General features: G+C 44.7%; 1 protein-coding gene across 1 annotated transcript in view; it reads right to left on the reverse strand.

Moving 5' to 3' along the window:
• The window catches only part of DGKD (diacylglycerol kinase delta), a 78,457-nt gene that overhangs the window by 56,088 nt on the left and 3,007 nt on the right, over positions 1-19,362 (reverse strand). The window contains exons 2-3 of the mRNA XM_023724490.1: positions 18,685-18,795; positions 16,824-16,904 (exon numbers count right to left, since the gene is read on the reverse strand). Coding sequence (XP_023580258.1) covers positions 16,824-16,904; positions 18,685-18,795 — 192 coding nt within the window. The remainder of the gene's footprint in view (positions 1-16,823; positions 16,905-18,684; positions 18,796-19,362) is intronic.

Genomic DNA, 19,362 nt, shown 5'->3' on the forward strand with positions numbered 1-19,362 from the left:
ATAATATGTGTACTGACTGTTTAATGAGAAACTATTTGTTCTGTAAACCTTCATCTAAAGTACAATAAAAAAAATTAAAAAAAAAAAGATCTGATTAAGATGCAGCTAGTGGTCTCTTCCCATCCAGAGTAAAGGGAAGTGAAGAAAAGCAAAGACTCGAGACAGCGATTAGTCCAAAGGACTAATGGACCACATGCCCCGCAACCTACACGACCCTAAGACCAGAAGAACTAGATGCTGCCCGGCTACCACCACCGACCGTTCTGCCCAGGATCACAATAAAGGGTCCCAGACAGAACAGGAGAAAATGTAGAACAAAAAATCAAAATCACAAAAAAAAGAGACTGGAGGAACCCCTGAGACTATGGCCATAAGATACCCCTGTGACTCGGAACCGCAGCCATTCCTGGAAGCCACCTTCCAGCCAAGCAAGAGACAGGCCTATAAAATCAACAATAACACCCAAAAAGAACGTGCTCCGTAGAACAGACAATTACACGAGACAAAAAGGGCAATGTCTGCCCAAAAGTAAAGATGAGAAGGCAGGAAGGGGCAGGGACACCAGACCAAAGGAAACAGGGAACCCAGGGCAGAAACAGGGAGTGTTGACACAGTGTGGGGATTCAATCAATGTCATGGAATACCTTGTGTACAATTTGTTGAATGGGAAACTAATTTGCTCTGTAAACTTCCACCTAAAACACAATAAAACATTTAAAAAAACAAGAGATTAAACAAGTGAGCAGAAAGAGAGATGGGGTAAGAGATGTCAAGACACATGGCGATCCTCCAAGGAACCAAGAAGCAGAAGCTGAAGAGACAAGGACCTTCCTCCAGAGCCGACAGAGAGAGGCCTTCCCCTCAAGCCAGCACTCTGAATTCGGACTTCTAGCCTCCGAAGCTGTGAGAAAATAAATTTGTTCGTTAAAGCCACCCACTTGTGGTATTTCTGTTACAGCAGCACTAGATGACTAAGACAAGAACAAACAAAAAGACTGAAAAGGCAGGGCAGACACAAGCCTGGAGACTAGAAGTCGACATCTCGAGTGGTGAGGTTGAGGGTTGTTTTTTTTTTTCTTTCTGGTTTCCTGTATTTTCTGAATTTTCCATAGTTAAAAGGTGTTTTTAAGTATGCTTATACTTTTTTTTTCCGGGGCCCTGATGGCACAGTGGTTAAGAAGTCGGCTGCTAACCAGAAGGTCAGCAGTTGGAATCCACCAGCCGCTCCTTGGAATCCCTATCTACTCTGTCCTACAGGATTGCTACGAGTTGGAATTGCCTCGATGGCAATGGGTTTGGTTTTTTTTGGTTTTATTCTGGGTGGCCTCTAGCTAGGCCTGGCTAAAACATCACATTTCCGCCACCACTGCAGCTAGAGACGGAAAAGGAGACACCTGAGCTGACATCTCTGGGGGCAGCTTCATGACCCAGCTGCTCCAGCTGCGTCTACCAGGTGACCCTGAACACGAACCACGTGCTAGAACAGCAGAGCTGAACGAAGCGGGGGTGGGAGCCGGGGCCACACCGCCGAGACTGCTGGCTCTCGTCTTTTTACGAGAGGAAAATAAACCACTACCTTATTGAAGCCACTGTTGCTTGAGTTTTCTGTTAAACATCCCAAACCTAATCTTAATTGAGACACATCCTCACCAAGACATGGAGAAAATAACCCAGCCGCAGAAACGGAGTCCTCTTTATCCTCCGGGAGCTGAGAATAAATAACTTGATTTAATGAAGTAAAGGACAGATAAACATTGAAAACGCTAAACTTAAACGGGCAGCAACATCAAGGGAGCCTGGCTTAACAGAATAACAATAAAGTTGGAAACTGCAACATTGTCAAATCAGCACGGAGGATTTAAGTCAGGGGTGGGCAAACAAAGGCCAGCCACCTGCATTTGTAAATAAAGTTTTATTGCAACACAGCCATGCCCACTCATTTCTGTACCGTCTATGGCTACTACTCGTGACTGTGCTACAACAGCAGGGCTGAGTGGTTGTTACCGAGACCCGTGACCCACAGTGCCTAAAATATCTGGCCGTTTACAGGAAAAAGTTTCCTGCTAACCTCTGGTGTATGCTATTGGTCATATGTCTTAGGAAGGGTATAAAGAACATTTGATTTAGAGATGTTAAATACAGTTTGCCACATCAAAGAAGGAATTCACATATCCTCGCCCCTTTTTTCTGCCTCTGCTCCCATTCTGTTCCCAGAGGGGCCCCGGAGTGCCTGGCACATAGCAGGTGCTCAATACATGCTCGAGTTGAACACTGTCTATTAACACAGGGATTACATCTCAAAACTGTGTATGTATGCTCACACTTAAAGAGCACTTTAGAATGAAAAGCTTCACAAACTTAAGAACACTGCAGGGATATACACCTCAGTGTAACTTCCCTAACCACCCTACCCCCGCTTCCCATGGAAAACGTAAATGCAGTTTATTCCCGTGTCCTCCAACTTTGCTGTGTTTTAGTCTGGGAGCCAAACTGTCTGGGAAAATCACTGTGTCTCACACTGAGATCAAACCGCGATGTAGGTAAGGACGCTGCAAGCTGCTCTCCTGGCGGGGAACGAGGCCAGCAGGGGCAGACCCCGAGGGGCGGGCCCCTCAGCCCCTCGCTGACCCCTCCAGCAGAGAGCCCTGGGTGACAGGTCAGTGCCCGGTTAGGTGCAGAATCAATCATGAGCTGCTCACGCGGCAACGGGCTGGCCTCGTCCTTCTCACCACCATGCACGATGAAGTGGGAAATTGTCTTCAAACCTACTACTATTACATTAAAAAAATAAAATAAAATAAACGTGAGAGCTCTGGATGGGCCCACAAGGACAAGCGATGGCCCCGATGTCTCAGGGTCGTTGTCAAGGTCAGGCTCTGGTGCAGTCTGAGGGTGAGGTCAGGCTCACAGCATGTGACTGCGGCTGGAAGGTCATCTGTTCTTACAGGTTGGGAGGCGGATGCCCAGAGAGGACAGGGTACTCGCCAAGGACGCACTGCTACGCGAGGCTGAGCTGGGGCCAGATGACATCAGGCCAGGCGAACACGTGAGCCCAAGGCACGCCGCCCTGGTCATGGTGCGTGGAGCCCCACTTCAGGGACTGTCTGCCTGGCGCCCCTCGTGGTTTGGGGTCTGTGTAGGCTGCCAAGTGAACTCAGAGCTCTTAAGTTAGAGACCCAGGAAGGGGTGTGGCCGTGAGCAGTGCAGCTGTTATCCCAAGTGCCAGCCCTGGCAGAAACCCCTGGCTCCCACCCCACCCACCAGCCTCTGCAGTAGTTACAGATGCATAGAGACCCATCCCCCGAGGATGCAAAGGGTAAGTGGGCACCAGACCCCTCCAGATGCTTGGGATCTGAATGGAATATGTAGCTACAACAGTCACAGCCTCTCAGAGAGACACCCAGTCACAACCACCCTGTTCTCTTTGATCCACTGACTGATTAAAACATTCAGTCTGGGGTGTCACTTATAAGCTAGCCAGGAAAGGGCCTCTCAGACCATGTTCTCAGTCAGGCAGGTGAATCAGACGCAAGGTAAACGTCCTGCCGGTAGAGTCCTGGTCATCTGCAGTCCCCCTTCCCAATTTCACCTGGATGCTCAGAAATGGTTCAGTCCTCTCCTCTGACCCAGCTTACAATGGCTTCCTTTATCCCTCTGGTATATCAAGTATATTTCAAAATTCAAAGAAGTCATTCCAACTATAGGATTTAACATTTTAAAAGACCAAAACAGAAGAAGGTTAAAAACATGTTTTCCCATTGGCAAGCCCTGACTTGGAGGGTCTGTCCACCAAGGCGGCGGACACATCACGGAAGTATCTGACCAGCCAGAGCGGGAGGGCGTGGTGTGACAAGCTTGGGGGGGGGGGTGGCATGGGGCAAGGCTTGGGCAGCCACAGAACCTACTACACAGCCCCATGCAGATGGAGGAGACACAAGTTTCCCAGAGATGTCCCAAGAGACAGAGACACAGCAACAACCAACAAGCTGGGCCCTGATATGACAATCATCCCTTCACTAATCCAACAAACACTTACAGAATGCCTACTCTGTGCCACGCCTGGTGCTGGTCACTGGGGAGACACAGAGAGAGAACTAGTCAGAGAACATCCTTCTCTCACAAAGTGTACACTCCTCTGTCCAACAAACGGAAGTCAGAGGGAAAAGGAAGAGAATGCTTATGATGTTGATGCAGAAGGAAAAAACCGAAAATCTGAACAGCCTTATATCCACTGAAGAAATGGAATTTATTATCAATAAATAATTATCAAAAATACTTTAAAAATTATCAAAAACCTCCCCAAAAAGACAACTCTAGGCCCAGACAGTTTCACTGGTGAATTCTAGCAAACATTCAAGAAAGAACACGACATTTACACAAAGTTTATCAGAAAACAGAGGAGGAGGGGAAACTGACCTACTCGGTTTACGAGGCCAGCATAACTGGAGCTTGAAAAGACAAAAGAAAGGAAGTAGAGGGAGGATGGGAGAGAAGGAAGAAGGAAAAAAGACAAAGAGGAAGAAAATATCCCTCCGGAATCAGAGGCAAAAACCCTTAACAAAATAATAGCAAACTGAATCCAACAGTATTTACAAGGATAATGCATCACAACCAAATATAGTTTATCCCAGGAAGGTAAGGTTGGTTTAACATCTGAAAATCAACCAATGTAATCTGCCATTTTAACAAATAAAAGGAGAAGACCCGTATGATCATTTCAATAGATGCAGAAAAGCATTTGACAAAATTCAATAGCCATGCATGACAAAAACTCTCAGCAAACAAGTAGGAAACATCTTCAAACTGATAAAGGGTATCTATAAAAAGCCTACAGCTAATGTCACATTTAATGGTGAAAAACTGAATTGTTTCCTGTTAAGATTAAAAACAATGAAAAGGATTCCTGCTTTCACTACGTCTATTCAACACTGTACTGGCAGAACTAGGCTGGCCATGAGGCAAGAAAACGCAATAAAAGGCACAAAGGTCAGAAAGAAAGAAGTAAAGCGGTCCGTATTTGCAGATGATATGACTAATTACACAGAAAATTCCAGAGAATCTACAAAACAACTACTAGAATAAGTATATTTTGCAAGGTCACCCATTATGTTCTTATATATTAGCAGCAAAAAATCAGAAAATAAAAGTTCTTTTAATTCCATTCATTTAATAAGACTAAAAAACACAAAATACTTAAGAATGATTCTAACAAAACAGGTTAAAGACCTCTACACTAGAAACTACAAAACCATGCCAGGAGAAACTGAAAAAGGCCCCCCCAAAAAGTAGAGAGATGTATCACCTTCATGGAGTTGAAAACTTGATGTTATTAAGATTCCCCCAAACTAATCTATAGTTTCAATGCAATTTCAATCAAGATCCCAGCAGGCATTTTTCTGTGGAAACTGACAAGTTAATTTTTAGGTTGACACAAAAATGCAAATGACTTAGAGGAACCAACAACGTTCAGAAAGAATAACAGCACAGCGTTAGGGGACTTGCCCTGATCCCAGCCTTCTATAAAGAAAGTGTGGTGCTAGCATAAGGGCAGACCCACAGATCAACAGAACAGGTAGACATCTAGAAACAGACTCACAAATACACAATCAAGTGACTTGACGAAGATGTCACGCTAATACAATGGGGGAAGGGAAGTCTCTTCAACAAATGTTGCTGGGACAACTGAACAGCCATATGGAAAACGATGAACATCAACTCCTTACCTCACACCATATACACAAATTAACCACAGCAACCATAACCCTAACTGTAAAACCCCAAGCTATAAAACTTCTAGAAGAAAACGTAGGAGAAAATCTTTGCAATCATGAGGTAGGCAATGGTTTCTTCGAACAAAAGCAGCACGAAACTATATAGGAAAAAATTGATAAATTTAATTAAAATTAAAAACTCATGTCCACACAAAAGCCGGTGCACAAATGTTGAAGATGCCGTCAGTTAACACGGCGTTACACTGGAGTAGGGTGGGGCCCAATCCTATGTGACTGGTGATCTTGTAAAAGGAGAAAAGCAGCACAGAGACAAGGAGGCAGGAAGAATATCAAGCTTCAGCTGCAAGCCAAGGAATGCCTAGAGCTTCCAGAAGACCGGAGATACAAGAAAGTATCTTTCCCTAGAGACTTCAGAGAGAACCCATTGTTGCTGTTGCGTCAGGTCGAGAGTTGATTCTGACTCATAGCAACCCTGTATGACAGAGCAGAACTGTCCCATAGGGTTTCCTAGGCTGGTGGTGTAGTGGTTAAGCACTCGGCTGCTAACCAAAAGGTTGGCAGTTTGAACCTACCCAGCCACTCCACGGGAGAGACATGTGGCAGTCTGCTTCCATAAAGATTTACAGCCTTGGAAACCCTACGGGGCAGTTCTACTCTGTCTGATAGGGTCACTATGAGTCGAAATCAACTTGGCAGCAGTGGGTTTTTGGAATCTTTATGGGAGCAGATTGCCAGGTCTCTTCTCCCGTGGAGCTGCTGGTGGGTTCCAACTGCCGACCTTTTGGTTAGCTGCTAAGTGCTTAACCATTGTGCCACCAGGGCTCCCTAAAGAGAACACGGCCCTACTGAAACCCTGAATTCGGACTCCTGGCCTCCAGAACCATGAGACAATAAATTTCTGTGGTATTGTGATACAGCAGCCCTGGGAAGCTAACAGACATATGTCCACACACAGACTTGTGTATGAATGTTGACAGAGGTTGTATCTGAAATAGCCCCATGTCCACCAACAAGTGAATGGATGAACAAATTGTGGAATATTCATACAATGTACTACCATCCGGTCATAAATAGGAACAAATTATTGATACAGCCGACGTGGAAACTCCCAAAATCATTACGCTGAGTGAAAAAAGCAATACATTAAAAAAAAGAAGTATGCGTTGTATTATTCCATTGACACAGAAGTCTAAAAAATGAAAAACTAATCCCAAATGACAGAAAGCAGATCCACATATGCCTGAAGAGGTTGTAGAGAGAATGACAGATTACAAAGAAACTTTCAGGGTAATGGAAATGTTTGTTTTCTTGACTGTGGAGATAGTTTCAGTTCACACACACACACGCACACACGCACACGCACACGCACACGTCAAAACTCGCCAAATTATGTCCTCGAAATTACACCTCAGTTAAGTAGTAAAAGTATTTTTAATGTCAACATATTTTAGTGAACTGGAATGCTCTTTAAAGAACAGTGTGAACCTTTCAGTGAATGACTAGGGTGGCCATAGAGTTTATCATCCAAGCCAGGACACTTCTGCAAGTGAATGTGGGTGCTAAAAATAATTAACGGGTGTTAACTCATCTACGACAGGCTGTGTGAATGGCAGTACCCTGGGCAAATCAGCATTTAAAGCTTCGGGAACAACAAATACCCAATCTCCTCCTCAGTGTGCACGGTTAGATACTTCTTGCATAAAGCAAACTGGAAAGCTTGTTCCTCAGAAGACAGAGGGAGCCAGAGCTGGCCACGGCCTCAACCATCAGCCATGCCTGTGATCCTGGCCAACGTCAGGGGTGGGACAAACACTGGGCTCCTGCCTCCAAACTCAGTGTTCCTCAGTTCTCCTTTCTTTTCGAAGAAGAAATCAAAGGATGGGGTGGGGACTACTCTACTCCTAACCATTTTCCCAACGTCAAATTACTCTGAGCCACCCTCTTCAGACCTTGGTAGCAAGTGAACAACTAGACAACAGCAAAGATGGCACCCTAACACACCAGACTGTTCTGACACAAAGTCCCGCAGGGATCTGAGGTGAGCCTGGGCGAAACCCCAGGGCCACTCTGCACACGGCTGCTCCCACCTTTATCTGGCACGTTCTACACCAGGCTGAAGTCTTGAAGGCTCTGCCTCTCATCCGGACAGAACTAGTTAACAACGGCTCCTCCTGTTTAAAAAAAGGGGGTGGGGGGAGGTATCACATTTTTCACTTTTGAGTTTGCATTTCAAACCAGGATCTTCTTGTGGAGGGGAGGAACTACTGAATGAATAAGCAGCACAGTCTCCCGGGCACACAGCAGGGAATTACCTTCATTTGATAACAAGCTGTTTCAAGGAAAGAGAGATCCTGCCACTCTACGTGCTCTGAAATACCAGGCTACTCTAGGACAGAAAAGAAGGGTTTCTTTTTAACATAATTTCCTAGAGAATGATACCGTTTTCCTGACCTACAAGAAAAAAAGGACAGGAGCTGGCTCACTCACGTCCCTGGCACATTTACCAAAGCACACCGGGTAAAGAACGAATGATTAAAATTCCTAACTTCCTAGGCCGCCTAAGAGCTAATTCAGTCAAATCCACGCACCTTCTCACTGGGTCTGCTTTCAGACAACACTTCCCCTTACAAAGTAAGTACAGTCGAACTAGTCTCTCAACTGTCCATTCTTGTTTCCTCTGACATTTGGAAAGACCATTAACAAGTACACACACATGCAAACACACTCTCACACATCCACGTGTAAAACAGTAGCACTGTGAAAACAGCTTGGATTTCCTTGGTAGCCTGAGCACACGGCCAGACAGGGAAGGCCACCCTCTCCCGCTCCCAGGCTGAGCACAGGCACCATGTCCATGCCATCACTCACTGGCAGGGCTTCTGGAACAAGAGAGGGTCTTCTGGTTCTGTCTGCCTGGAGTTACTCTGGGAGCCAGCTCCTGAGCCCTGGCCTGAAGCACCTACTCCTGGGACATCTGTGTTACAGGGACAGGTGCTGCCTTCGGCCAAACTCCACACTCAGTAAACAGCCAGCCACACGCTGGCTCCTAGCCCACTCCTTCTTGCTCCTTGAAACTAAGCACACCGGGCGGATTAGAAAGCACGGCGCTCGGGGGATTAGCTTCCTTCTGCAGTTGCTCTCCAGCTCCGCTCACTGTCCAAGGCAGCTTGGAGAATCACAGCATTTAACTTACTAAGCACCCACTACGTGCCAGGTGCTTCATACCAGTGTCTGCTAATCCCACACGCTAAGCAGTTCTGCCCCTGAAGCGACAGGTGGTAGAAGTTGCCCGAGATCATCCCTCAGCCAATGACCGACCAGGACAGGCTGTGAACTCAGGTCATGGGACCCTGGGCCTGGTAAGGGCCGGAGCAGGCTCCCTCGCGGGCAGTGAACCCAGAAGGCAGGAGCGGCTGTCAACACGTGCGGCCTCCCTCACGCCCCGCCCACCCTCGCACCCTCCTCCCGGATGTTCCACTCAACTTTCTACTCAAGGTTCTTCCTCCACCAGCCCTGTCACCCAAGCCGGGGTCCCTTCATCTGTCCACTTCCTATCCTCAAATGCAGCCTCTCTTAAACGGTATGTGGCATGCTAATCAGAGAGCCTGGGGACCTGGGACAAATCAAAGATCCAACTAAAGCCCATCTAGACAATGTGAAGTAAACTGGAGCTGAATTCCGTAAGTACTCACGCCCAGAAACGCAGCTGTGAACCGGCACCAGGCCGAGCCGCACAAAACAGGAGGAGGTTCCATCCTCTCAACCTGAAAGGCAGGTGACAGCGAAAAACGGACCCCCAACCAGCAACGGCCGCTTCTCTCAGGGGCTCAGCACCACATGCCCTGGAGGGAAACCAGTCACCTTCCAACATTTCCTCCCGGAACTTAAGATGCTTACTCTAGCAATATCTACACAGGAAAAACAGAAAACATCCGAAGTTCCTAATACCCCAGGACAATGCACTGTTGTTATCCATCAGGTTTTCCAGAATGCTCCTTAGAATCAAAGGTTTTCCAGAATGCTCCTTAGAATCAAAGGTTTTCCAGAACGCTCCTTAGAATCAAAGGAGAGACTTCAACTTGCTTACTTTGGACGTGTCATCAGGAAAGACCAATTGCTAGAAAAGGACACTATGATTGGTAAACTAGAGGGTCAGCAAAAACGAGGGAAACCCTCGATGAGACGGATTGACCCAACAGCCTCAACAATGGGCTCAAACATAGCATCAAGTATGAAGATGGTGAGGACTGGGCAATATTCAATTTTGTTACACACATAAGGTCGCCATGAATCTGGGCCAACTCAATGGCAACTAGCAACAACAACAAATACTACTCATGGCTGTCGAGTAGATTCCTACTCCTGTAGGACAGGGCAGAACTGTCCCATAGGGTTTCCAAGGCTACAAATCTTTACAGAAGCAGACTGTCACATCCTTCTCCTGCGGAGCAGCTGGTGGGTTAGAACCACCGAACTTTACAGTTTGCAGCCGAGTGCTTAACCACTACGCCACCAGGGCTCCAACAAATAATTACAGGAGTAAATAAAGTTTAACTGATCAACATCTACACAATGAAATATCTGCAACTATAAAAATGATCGTTGTGGAGACCTGTGATATGGTAAAGCTTATGATAAAATAGTAAATTAAGCAAAAATATAAAATTATTCGTACATGCCCAGGTGTGCAAGCTGGGAGGCACGCAGTCAGTCTGCTGCAGTACCAAAGGCGCCAGTGTCCTACGTGCTAGCTCTTCTTACCTGTTCTCTGCAAAAGAAAATGGGCCCGGGACAGCTCCAACGCCCCTTCCTGTAACGGCCTCCACAAGCCCAGCCAACTGAGCTTTGCTCTGGTGTTCTGCACTTTCCCCTTCCACTATGCTTATCACTGGGCACTGTAATTATCTCTTTACATGTCTAGCAAGGCTGCAAGAACTGCCTGAGAGCAAAGGACACGCTTTACTCACCTCTGTGCACGCTCAGGCAGCTAGTCCAGGACCCGCCACAGTATATGATTGTTGAAAGAAGGAAAAACAAGGTTTGCTAAAGCCCGCATCTATTCCTATTGATTTCCATTATGATTTCAGAAATTACGTTACCAAGGTAAAGCCTTACTTGTTGTCAGATTATTCCTATATTCTCCAGGAGACATTTTTGAGGCTGTCAAACTTGCTAACAACACATGCAGAGAGCAAAGGAGCTGGTCCCCTCCCAAAGCTGCTCCCAGCACCCAGAAACAAGCTGTCCAGAACACTCAGAAGCCGTTTGGTCCTGACTAGCTCCCAGTACTCAACCTTCTGCAAAGTGGGAGATGGCAGCATGAAAAGGAGCACCTCCCACAGGAAAACTCCTAACGGTGCATGGTGGGCTAGTCGGGCTTTACAAAGAAACGTCCAATAGCCTCTCTGTTGTGCTGAATGAAAAGGAGCACCATAGCTTAGTTACCCTAGATCGCACTCACTCACACAGGCGACTTATGTTACCGAGGACGAGTGGGATGCAAAAGAGAATCCTGGCCTCCAGTTACAACACAGTTAACAGGTGCGACCAAGCACACAGATAACTATGGGGCCACTGCAGTGTCCCAGAGGCCTTCCAAGGGCTTCCCCATGTAGGGCAGGCTCTGCATTGGAAGTCAGCGATCTGACACATTTTCCCATAGAGACGATATGTAAATCAGGGCTAGTTCTCAGACCAGACTGGCAAGCTCATACGGTAACTTGTACAGTACGGAAGCATAGTGCCATACTTTTTTTCTTCCCATAATTTATTGAGATAACGTAACACAATTCACCCGTTTAAAGTATACTGAAAATTCAGTGGTTTTTGGTATGCTCACAAAGTTGTGGAACCGTGGTTGTTGTTGTTGTGTGCCGTCGAGTCAATTCCAACTGACAGCAACCCTACAGGACAGAGTACGACTGCCCCATAGGGTTTCCAAGTCTGTAATCTTTACGGAGACAGACTGCCACATCTCTCTTCTCTGGTGTGGCTGGTGGGTTGGAACCACCAACCTTCCAGTTAGCAACCAAGCACTTAACCACTGTGCCACCAGGGCTCCTAATTAAGACAATAAGACCCCTTACTGGAGAGAGTTGAAGGAAAAAGACACTTCCTTGACTGCTGGCAGAGGGTAAATGAGCAGATCTGAATCTAGGAAAATACTCAGACCCTTTAAACCGCAAATTCACTTTAATATATTACCCTCAGCAAAGGGCGGAGATGTACAAAAATATCTGCATACGAGGAAGCATGGTGTTTGTTAAGTTATAAAAGTGAAGGAGATCTCAATATGCCCAACAATAGAAATTTACTTAAATATGCTAATACATAAAATATATTTTCCATACTAAATAGACAACAGATAAGTGGTAGCTTTGGTGAAGGGTAAGACAGTACACAATAATGGGGAAGCCAGCACAACTTGTACAGGGAAAGGTCATGGAAGCTCCATAGACACATCCAAACTCCCTGAGGGACCGAACTGCTGAGCAGAGGGGTGTAAGGACCATGGTCTCAGGGAACATCTAGCTCAAATGGCATGACCTAGTTTATAAAGAAAATGTTCTACCTTCTACCTTGGTGAGTAGCGTCTGGGGTCTTAAAAACCTGTGAGAAGCCATCTAAGATACTCCACTGGTCTCACCCTTCAGGAGCAATGGAGAATGAAGAAAACAAGATACAAGGGAAAGATTAGTCCAAAGGACTAATAGACCACAGCTACCCCACAGCCTCCACCAGACTGAGTCCAGTACAACTAGATGGTGCCCGGCTACCACCACCCACTGCTCTGACAGGGATCACAACAAAGGGTCCCAGACAGAGCTGGAGAAAAATGGAGAACACAATTCTAACTCACAAAAAAAAGACCAGACTTATTGGCCTGACAGAGAATGGAGAAACCCCGAGAGTATGGCCCCTGGACACGCTTTTAGCTCAGTAATGAAGTCACTCCTGAGGTTCACCCTTCAGCCAAAGATTAGACAGGCCCATAAAACAAAACGAGACTAATGGGGCACAAAAGTCCAGGGACAAGAACTAGAAGGCAGGAAGGGACAGGGAAATTGATAACAGGGAACTCAAAGTCGAGAAGAGAGAGTGTTGACATGCCATGGGGTTGTTAACCAATGTCATAAAACAATATATGTAAGAAACTATTTGTTCTGTAAACCTTCATCTAAAGTACAATAAAAAAAAATTTTTAATATATATATATTTTTCCAACAAATATTTAATTGTATTGAAAATGTTAATGATATATTATTAAGCTTAGAAAGTGAATTTCCAAATAGCATTTACAGTTTGGACTTTCTTTTTGCTGTTGTTGTTAGCTGCTGTTGAGTCGATTCCAACTCATAGCGACCCTACAGGACGGAGAAGAACTGCCCCATAGGGTTTCCGAGACTGCAGTCTTCATGGGAGCAGATCACCACGCCTTTTCTCACACAGAGCAGTTGGTGGGTTTGAATCCCTGAACTTTCAATTAGCAGCCGAGAGCTTAACCGCTGCGCCACCAGGATGCCTTTGTGGAACCATTATCACTAAACTAATTCCAGAACATCTTTATCATCCCAAACAGAAATCTACCCCTGCCCATTAGCAGTCACTCCCCTCTCACTCCCCGCAAGCCCCTGGCAACCACTAATCTGCTTTCTGTCTCTGCAGATTTGCCTAGTGCGGGCATTGATATAAACGGACTCACACAGTATACAACCACTTATGTCTGCCTTCTCTCACTTGGCATGATGCTTTCAAGGCTCATTCGTGTTACAGCGTGTATCAGGACTTCACCCCTTTTGCAAAAATCTTTTAAAAGTTCACACTTTTTACCTCAAATGAAATTCCATTTCTCAGAATTTATTCCACGGGAAAAGACAGAAATACACAAAAGGATCCATGTACAAGTGTACATCACAATATTATTTATGACAGGAAAAAATGGAATGTTTCAATAATAGGGACTAGTTAACTAAACTCACACATTTGTGTGACAGAATACCATGTAACCACTAATGAACAAAATTTTGAAGGTTGTTATAAGATATAGGGAAAAGCTCGCTGTTAAGTGAACAAATAAGGTTAAAAACTGTATTTTGTAGAATGTATTTGGTGGGAATGATATAACCCAAAATGTATTACTGGGTAGCTTTGGTAGTAGGAATATGGATGGTTTTAAATTTTCTATTTACATTTACATATGTCTATATTTTCTTTAATAACTTGAATGATCAGAAAAAGCATGTCTTTAATAACATTTTTCACTGGGAGAACAAGCAACTTTTGGAATGTGAACAGAACAGCACTCAGAATTACATTCAGAATCCTTCAGGTTTTCATTATTTAAGATAAAAAATGAAAATAAGAATAAGGTAATCAATAGTTGTAAAAAAAAATTATGAAAAACCGAAAAAAGATGATAAAGATAAATGCAGAAAGTGAGTTAGAAAACAGAAAAACGAAATTGATCAATAATCCGAAAGCTTTTCTCTTAAAGAACAAAGAAACAAAGCAAAAATGATAGAACAAGCTTTTAAGCAAATCTGACAAGAAAAAACAAAAGCTAACCAAATAAAACTAGAAACACTTAAGATTTAGAGACTTAGATATGTAAGGTGCATAACAGCACATGCTACTAAATTTAGAAGTGTGGGCTAGGTGCAAAAGTAAGTTACAGAAATAGACACAGGAAGTTAAAAAAAAAAAAAAAAACTTCCAATGATCAAAAAGCAAGAAATAAATCTTTCACAAAAGTCATCAATCAGCTCCCTGGAAAAGTCTTCATGAAAGACAGTTTTAAAGTAAGTTCTCTCAGACAGAAAGGGCTATATAAACCAGAGACTTCATCAGCCTGAGACCAGAAGAACTAGATGGTGCCCGGCTACCACCAACGACCACCCTGACAGGGAACACAACAGAGTCCTCAACAGAGCAGGAGAAAAGTGGGGTGCAGAACTCAAATTGTAGTAAAAAGACCAGACTTAATGGTTTGATTGATACTGGAGGGACCCCAGAAGACATGGCCCCCAGACTCTCTTGTTACCCCAAAACTAAAATCATTCCCGAGGCCAGCTGTTCAGACAAAGATTAAACTGGACTATGGGACATAAAATGATACTCGTGAAGAGTGTGCTTCTTAGCTCAAGCAGACACATGAGCCTAAATGGCAGCTCCTGTCCAGAAGTGAGATGAGAAGGCAGAAAGGGACAGGAGCTGTATGAATGGACACGAGAAATCTGGGGTAGAAAGGAGCAGTGTGCTGTCACAGTATAGACAGAGCAACAAGGGTCACATAATAACGTATGTATAAATTTTTGTATGAGAGACTAACTTGATTGTAAACTTTCACTTAAAGCACAACAATTAAAAAAAGAAAAGTTTTTAAATGACTCTTTAAACAAACTTCAAAGAAAAAAAATAAGTTCTCTCAGACTTTCAAGAAAAAACTGATTCCAAGGCTCTACTAGGTGTTCCAGAACCCACAAAATCATGGAAAGTTACTAAATGGACTGTATGAGGCTATTTAACACGGAAATCAAAATATAACAAAGGCCACTCCCCACCCCAAAGAAAAGCATGCACACAGACGGGAAAACTCTAAATATAAAATTAGGGAGTGAAGTTCAACATTGCCAAAAACAATTTTATTATTGGGAAAATTATTAATGTAGCACAAATAAACTAAACCAAATTGAATATCTAAATGAATGCTCAAAAAACTCCAATGAAATTCAGTACCTGTTCCTATTAAAAACTCTAAAAACCACAAATCAAACAAAAATACATTTACTGACATGGTTAAAAATGTCTATCCTCAACCGATAAGTAAACAACAAAATTAATGGGGAAAAAGTACAAACATTCCAAGTTAAATGAGGAAGAAAGTATGAGACCATCAGAAAGTCTGACAAATTCAGTAAGCCTCACAGCAAAACCGAGAGCAGTTAGTACGAACTGAGAGTTTAAATGGAGGATGGAAAATCCTGTTTGAATCAACAACAGCACCAATCACAAAATAAATCAAATAAAACAAAACAAAACAAACCGAAATCTGAAAGTACCTGGAACTAACCCTAACCCAAAATGTCAGGAGCAAAACATGAAGAAAATCACTCAACTTTACTGAGTTATAAGAGAATAACTGAAAACATTGGGGCATACTTTATTTCTAGATGGGATAACAATAATATGAAGGAAAAATATTTTAAAGATTCCAGTGCTGTTATTAGAGTCATACCTAATCCAGGTAGGTTCTAACATTTATGTCAGCTGACACAGGAAAATGTCCACAGCAAATCGTCAAGAAAAAGAAAAAACAGGTACAAAACAAAAAGACCAGCAGGATCTCACAAGTGCACGTATGTAAAGACATACCAGTTGCCATCCAGCCGATTCTGACTCACGGTGACCCCATGTGTTTCAGAGTAGAGCCGTGCTCCACAGGGTTCTCGATGGCTGATATTTTGGAAGTAGATCGCCAGGCCTTTCCTCAGAGGCACCTCTGGGTGGACTTGAACTTCCAACCTTTCAGTCAGTAGTGAGCGCATTAACCATCTGCACCTCCCAGGGACCCCATGTAAGGCCGTGCACTCTAGAGTAAGCAGCTGGTTGCTTCTGGGTGGTAAGATCATGTGTTTTATTTTTCCCCCACTTTTTTCTTTACAGATTCTACGCATTTAGAATTTTTGTAGAAAGCACTGTAACTTTTATAAATTTGGGGAGGAAAAAGGCTTAAAAGTGAAAAAGAAAAGAAAAAGAAACATGCCAAAATATGAATATTTTTCTTTCAAGGTAACTGAATTATGGTTGTTTTCTAATTGCTTCAACATACTTTCCTGTATTTTCCAAACTTTCTACAATAATCGTGAAAAACAAATTTTACATTGATAAGAAATGTAAAATTCTCAGTTTTTTTTCAGCATTAAGAATTATTATTATTTTCAGCATTAAAGTCAAAATTTACCAGGAATGGTTCCAGTCAGAAAGAGAAGGATGAGAAAAGTGTGAGTCGTTCTCACATGGCCATTCAAAGCAAAAAGGAATGTCAAGTATGGCAAAGAGTCAAGAAAGGCAGGCGTGCACCAAGAATCTCACCGTAAAGCTGTTGTTCACGTTTTTGGTGCTGGACTCAGCCACACTTGCATCTGTCAGATCCACCTCATCAAAAATGATGGACTGGAGAGAGACAAGCACAGGGAGGGAAGTCAGGACGGGACAGAGGCACCCCCAGGACAGGCACATCCCCGAGCCCTGCCGAGGCAGAAGCCCTGACCCAGGCCCGTGCTGCCCACCACTCCCTGCCAAGACCCGCAGACACCCAAGGGCCTTGAAGCTGTAGCACTTCATCAATCAATGGCTGCTAGCTTAGACCACCCAACCGTCTAACAAAGCACATACAGTGGCTCACAGGCGCCGTTCCGTGAGCTTTTTTAGCCCAGGGAGTTCACTGGTGATCGCCTTGCTAGAGCAAAAACACCAGTGCGGGCATTTCTGCATTTGTGTGACACAAAGCACGGTGTTTCCCGCGGTGTTTCGCAAGTGTTCCACCTGGGAGAGCCAGGTGCGGCCTGAAGATGCCCCGTCCTTGGGTCCTAGGCTTTCCAGCTAGCAGGCTTGGGGGAAAGGTGATCGCTAAAATAAATTTTTCTAGGGGAAGAGAGCAAAAAACCAAACCAATCCCACTGCCACCAAGTCGGTTCCGACTAATAGCAGCCCTATAGGACAGAGTAGAACCGCCCCATAGGGCTTCCAAAGAGGGGCTGGTGGATTCAAACTGTTGACCTTTTGGTTAGTAGGGGAATGCTTAACCACTATGCCACGGGGGCTCCCGGGGAAGAGAAACAGGCCCAAATAGAAGGGAAGCGAGGGGACAGAGCAGAGGAAATCTAGTCCTGGAGAAAGGGAAACATCAGGCTCCAGAAGAAGGCTGGGAATGAGGCCTGGGCCCTCCTTCCCCATGCCTCCTCTCTGCTCCCCACCTGGCCTCCACCTCCCCTTTGTCTGACCCGCTATGCTAAGAGCACTCCACTGGGAGGCCCGGGAGGAAATACTAACAACTAATAACTAAGAGAAGACACTAGTATTTTAAGCACACTCTCCCCGCAGCCACCACTTACACACCAAGAACTAAAATAACTAAGGGTTTTTAAAAAGAGATGTGGTCAGTACACTTTCTAAACAAGATGCTTTACTCACCTTAAATTTTAATGCGCTATCTCACTCTCTAGGGATACATCTCTAAATGTAAATGATTCAGACTCAACTTTTTAACACCAAAATATCGGTATTCTTCCGATTAACAGTGTGTGAAACACCGACATTCAGTCATGCTTTGTGTTACAAGACACAAATGCAGAAATACCAGCACTAGTTTTTTTGCTCTGGCAAGGAGCAAAAACACGGGTATTCAGAATTTAAAAACTAGCTTTGCGAACACGCTACTGCTGGAAATCTTTAACACCATGTTGACTTAAACATGGCAGTAATTCAGTGATTTTCACAAAAACTAGCATCTGCCTGGTGACTGCAGCTTTAAATCTTACATACAACATGGCTAAGAGCTAGAAAGCCGAGAAATACAGAATTTCATGTTTCTGCGCGCACAGCAAGAAGCCCAACACACTTCAAAGATGTTTTTCATTCATAATAAGAGACCCATAGCCTGTGATCCCCAATCTTTCTGAAAAGAAAGATTGTTATTATATAATGTGTTATTTCTGTGACATTTTTTCCTTTCCTCGTGGGTGACATGACATTAAATACCAAGAAAATGAGTAAAGATTAATTTGTCTGTAAGAAATAAAGCAAGCTTTGAGGCAAATACAACATTATAAAGCTAGCTGGAAATCGGCAATCTGAGAATGGAAGCATTTTGCCCAGCATGAAGATGCACACCCCAACTCCTGCCCTTCAGCCCTGGGATGGCTCTGCGTGAGGTTTCCCTCCGCCCCCTCACCTTTGCAGTTTTGGCGTAGTACAGCGTCCGTCCTCGAAGCTTGAAGTATCTCCTTTTTGATCGCTGGAATGAATTGTTCTGTTTGGTCAGCATTCCTTCTTTAATGATGGTCTGGAAGTACAGAGATGTGTTCAGAGCCACGCGTCTGCAGGGCCCTGCCACCCATCCAACGTGCCCAAGGCGCGCTCCTGTCCCTGACAGCTGACAGGCCTCACATGTGCTCACGGGCCCCGGCCTCCGCGCAGGCCAAGCACAGATGGGGACCGAACACATGTATGGATGTGCCCGAATTAGCGAGCAGAAGGGGGAAAGGGAGGCTCTCAGAATCCCGGTAAGCGGGCCACAGTGAGGATGACAGTGACAGGGGCCAGCACATTCCCACCCTCAGCATTTGGTATTTTTTAGCTATTCTTAGCTCTGTCTCCTTCTCTGGCCTCCTGCCATTTCTCAGAATCCTGCTGCCAAAACCGTCTGCACAAAGGGTTCCGGGGCTGGCCGCTAAAGCCGGCACTTCCAGTCACTCACTGTGCATGTATCTGTGTACACGGCTCCGGGGCTGGCTGGTGCGGGCCCACAGCAGTCCAGTCACTCTCCACATGTGTATCTGTGTACACGGCTCTGAGGTGGCCGCTCAGGCCCTCACTGTTACTCCAGTCACACGCTGTGCATGTATCTGTG

This window comes from Trichechus manatus, unplaced genomic scaffold (genome assembly GCF_000243295.1).
Source record: "Trichechus manatus latirostris isolate Lorelei unplaced genomic scaffold, TriManLat1.0 scaffold00249, whole genome shotgun sequence".
NCBI lineage: Eukaryota > Metazoa > Chordata > Mammalia > Sirenia > Trichechidae > Trichechus > Trichechus manatus.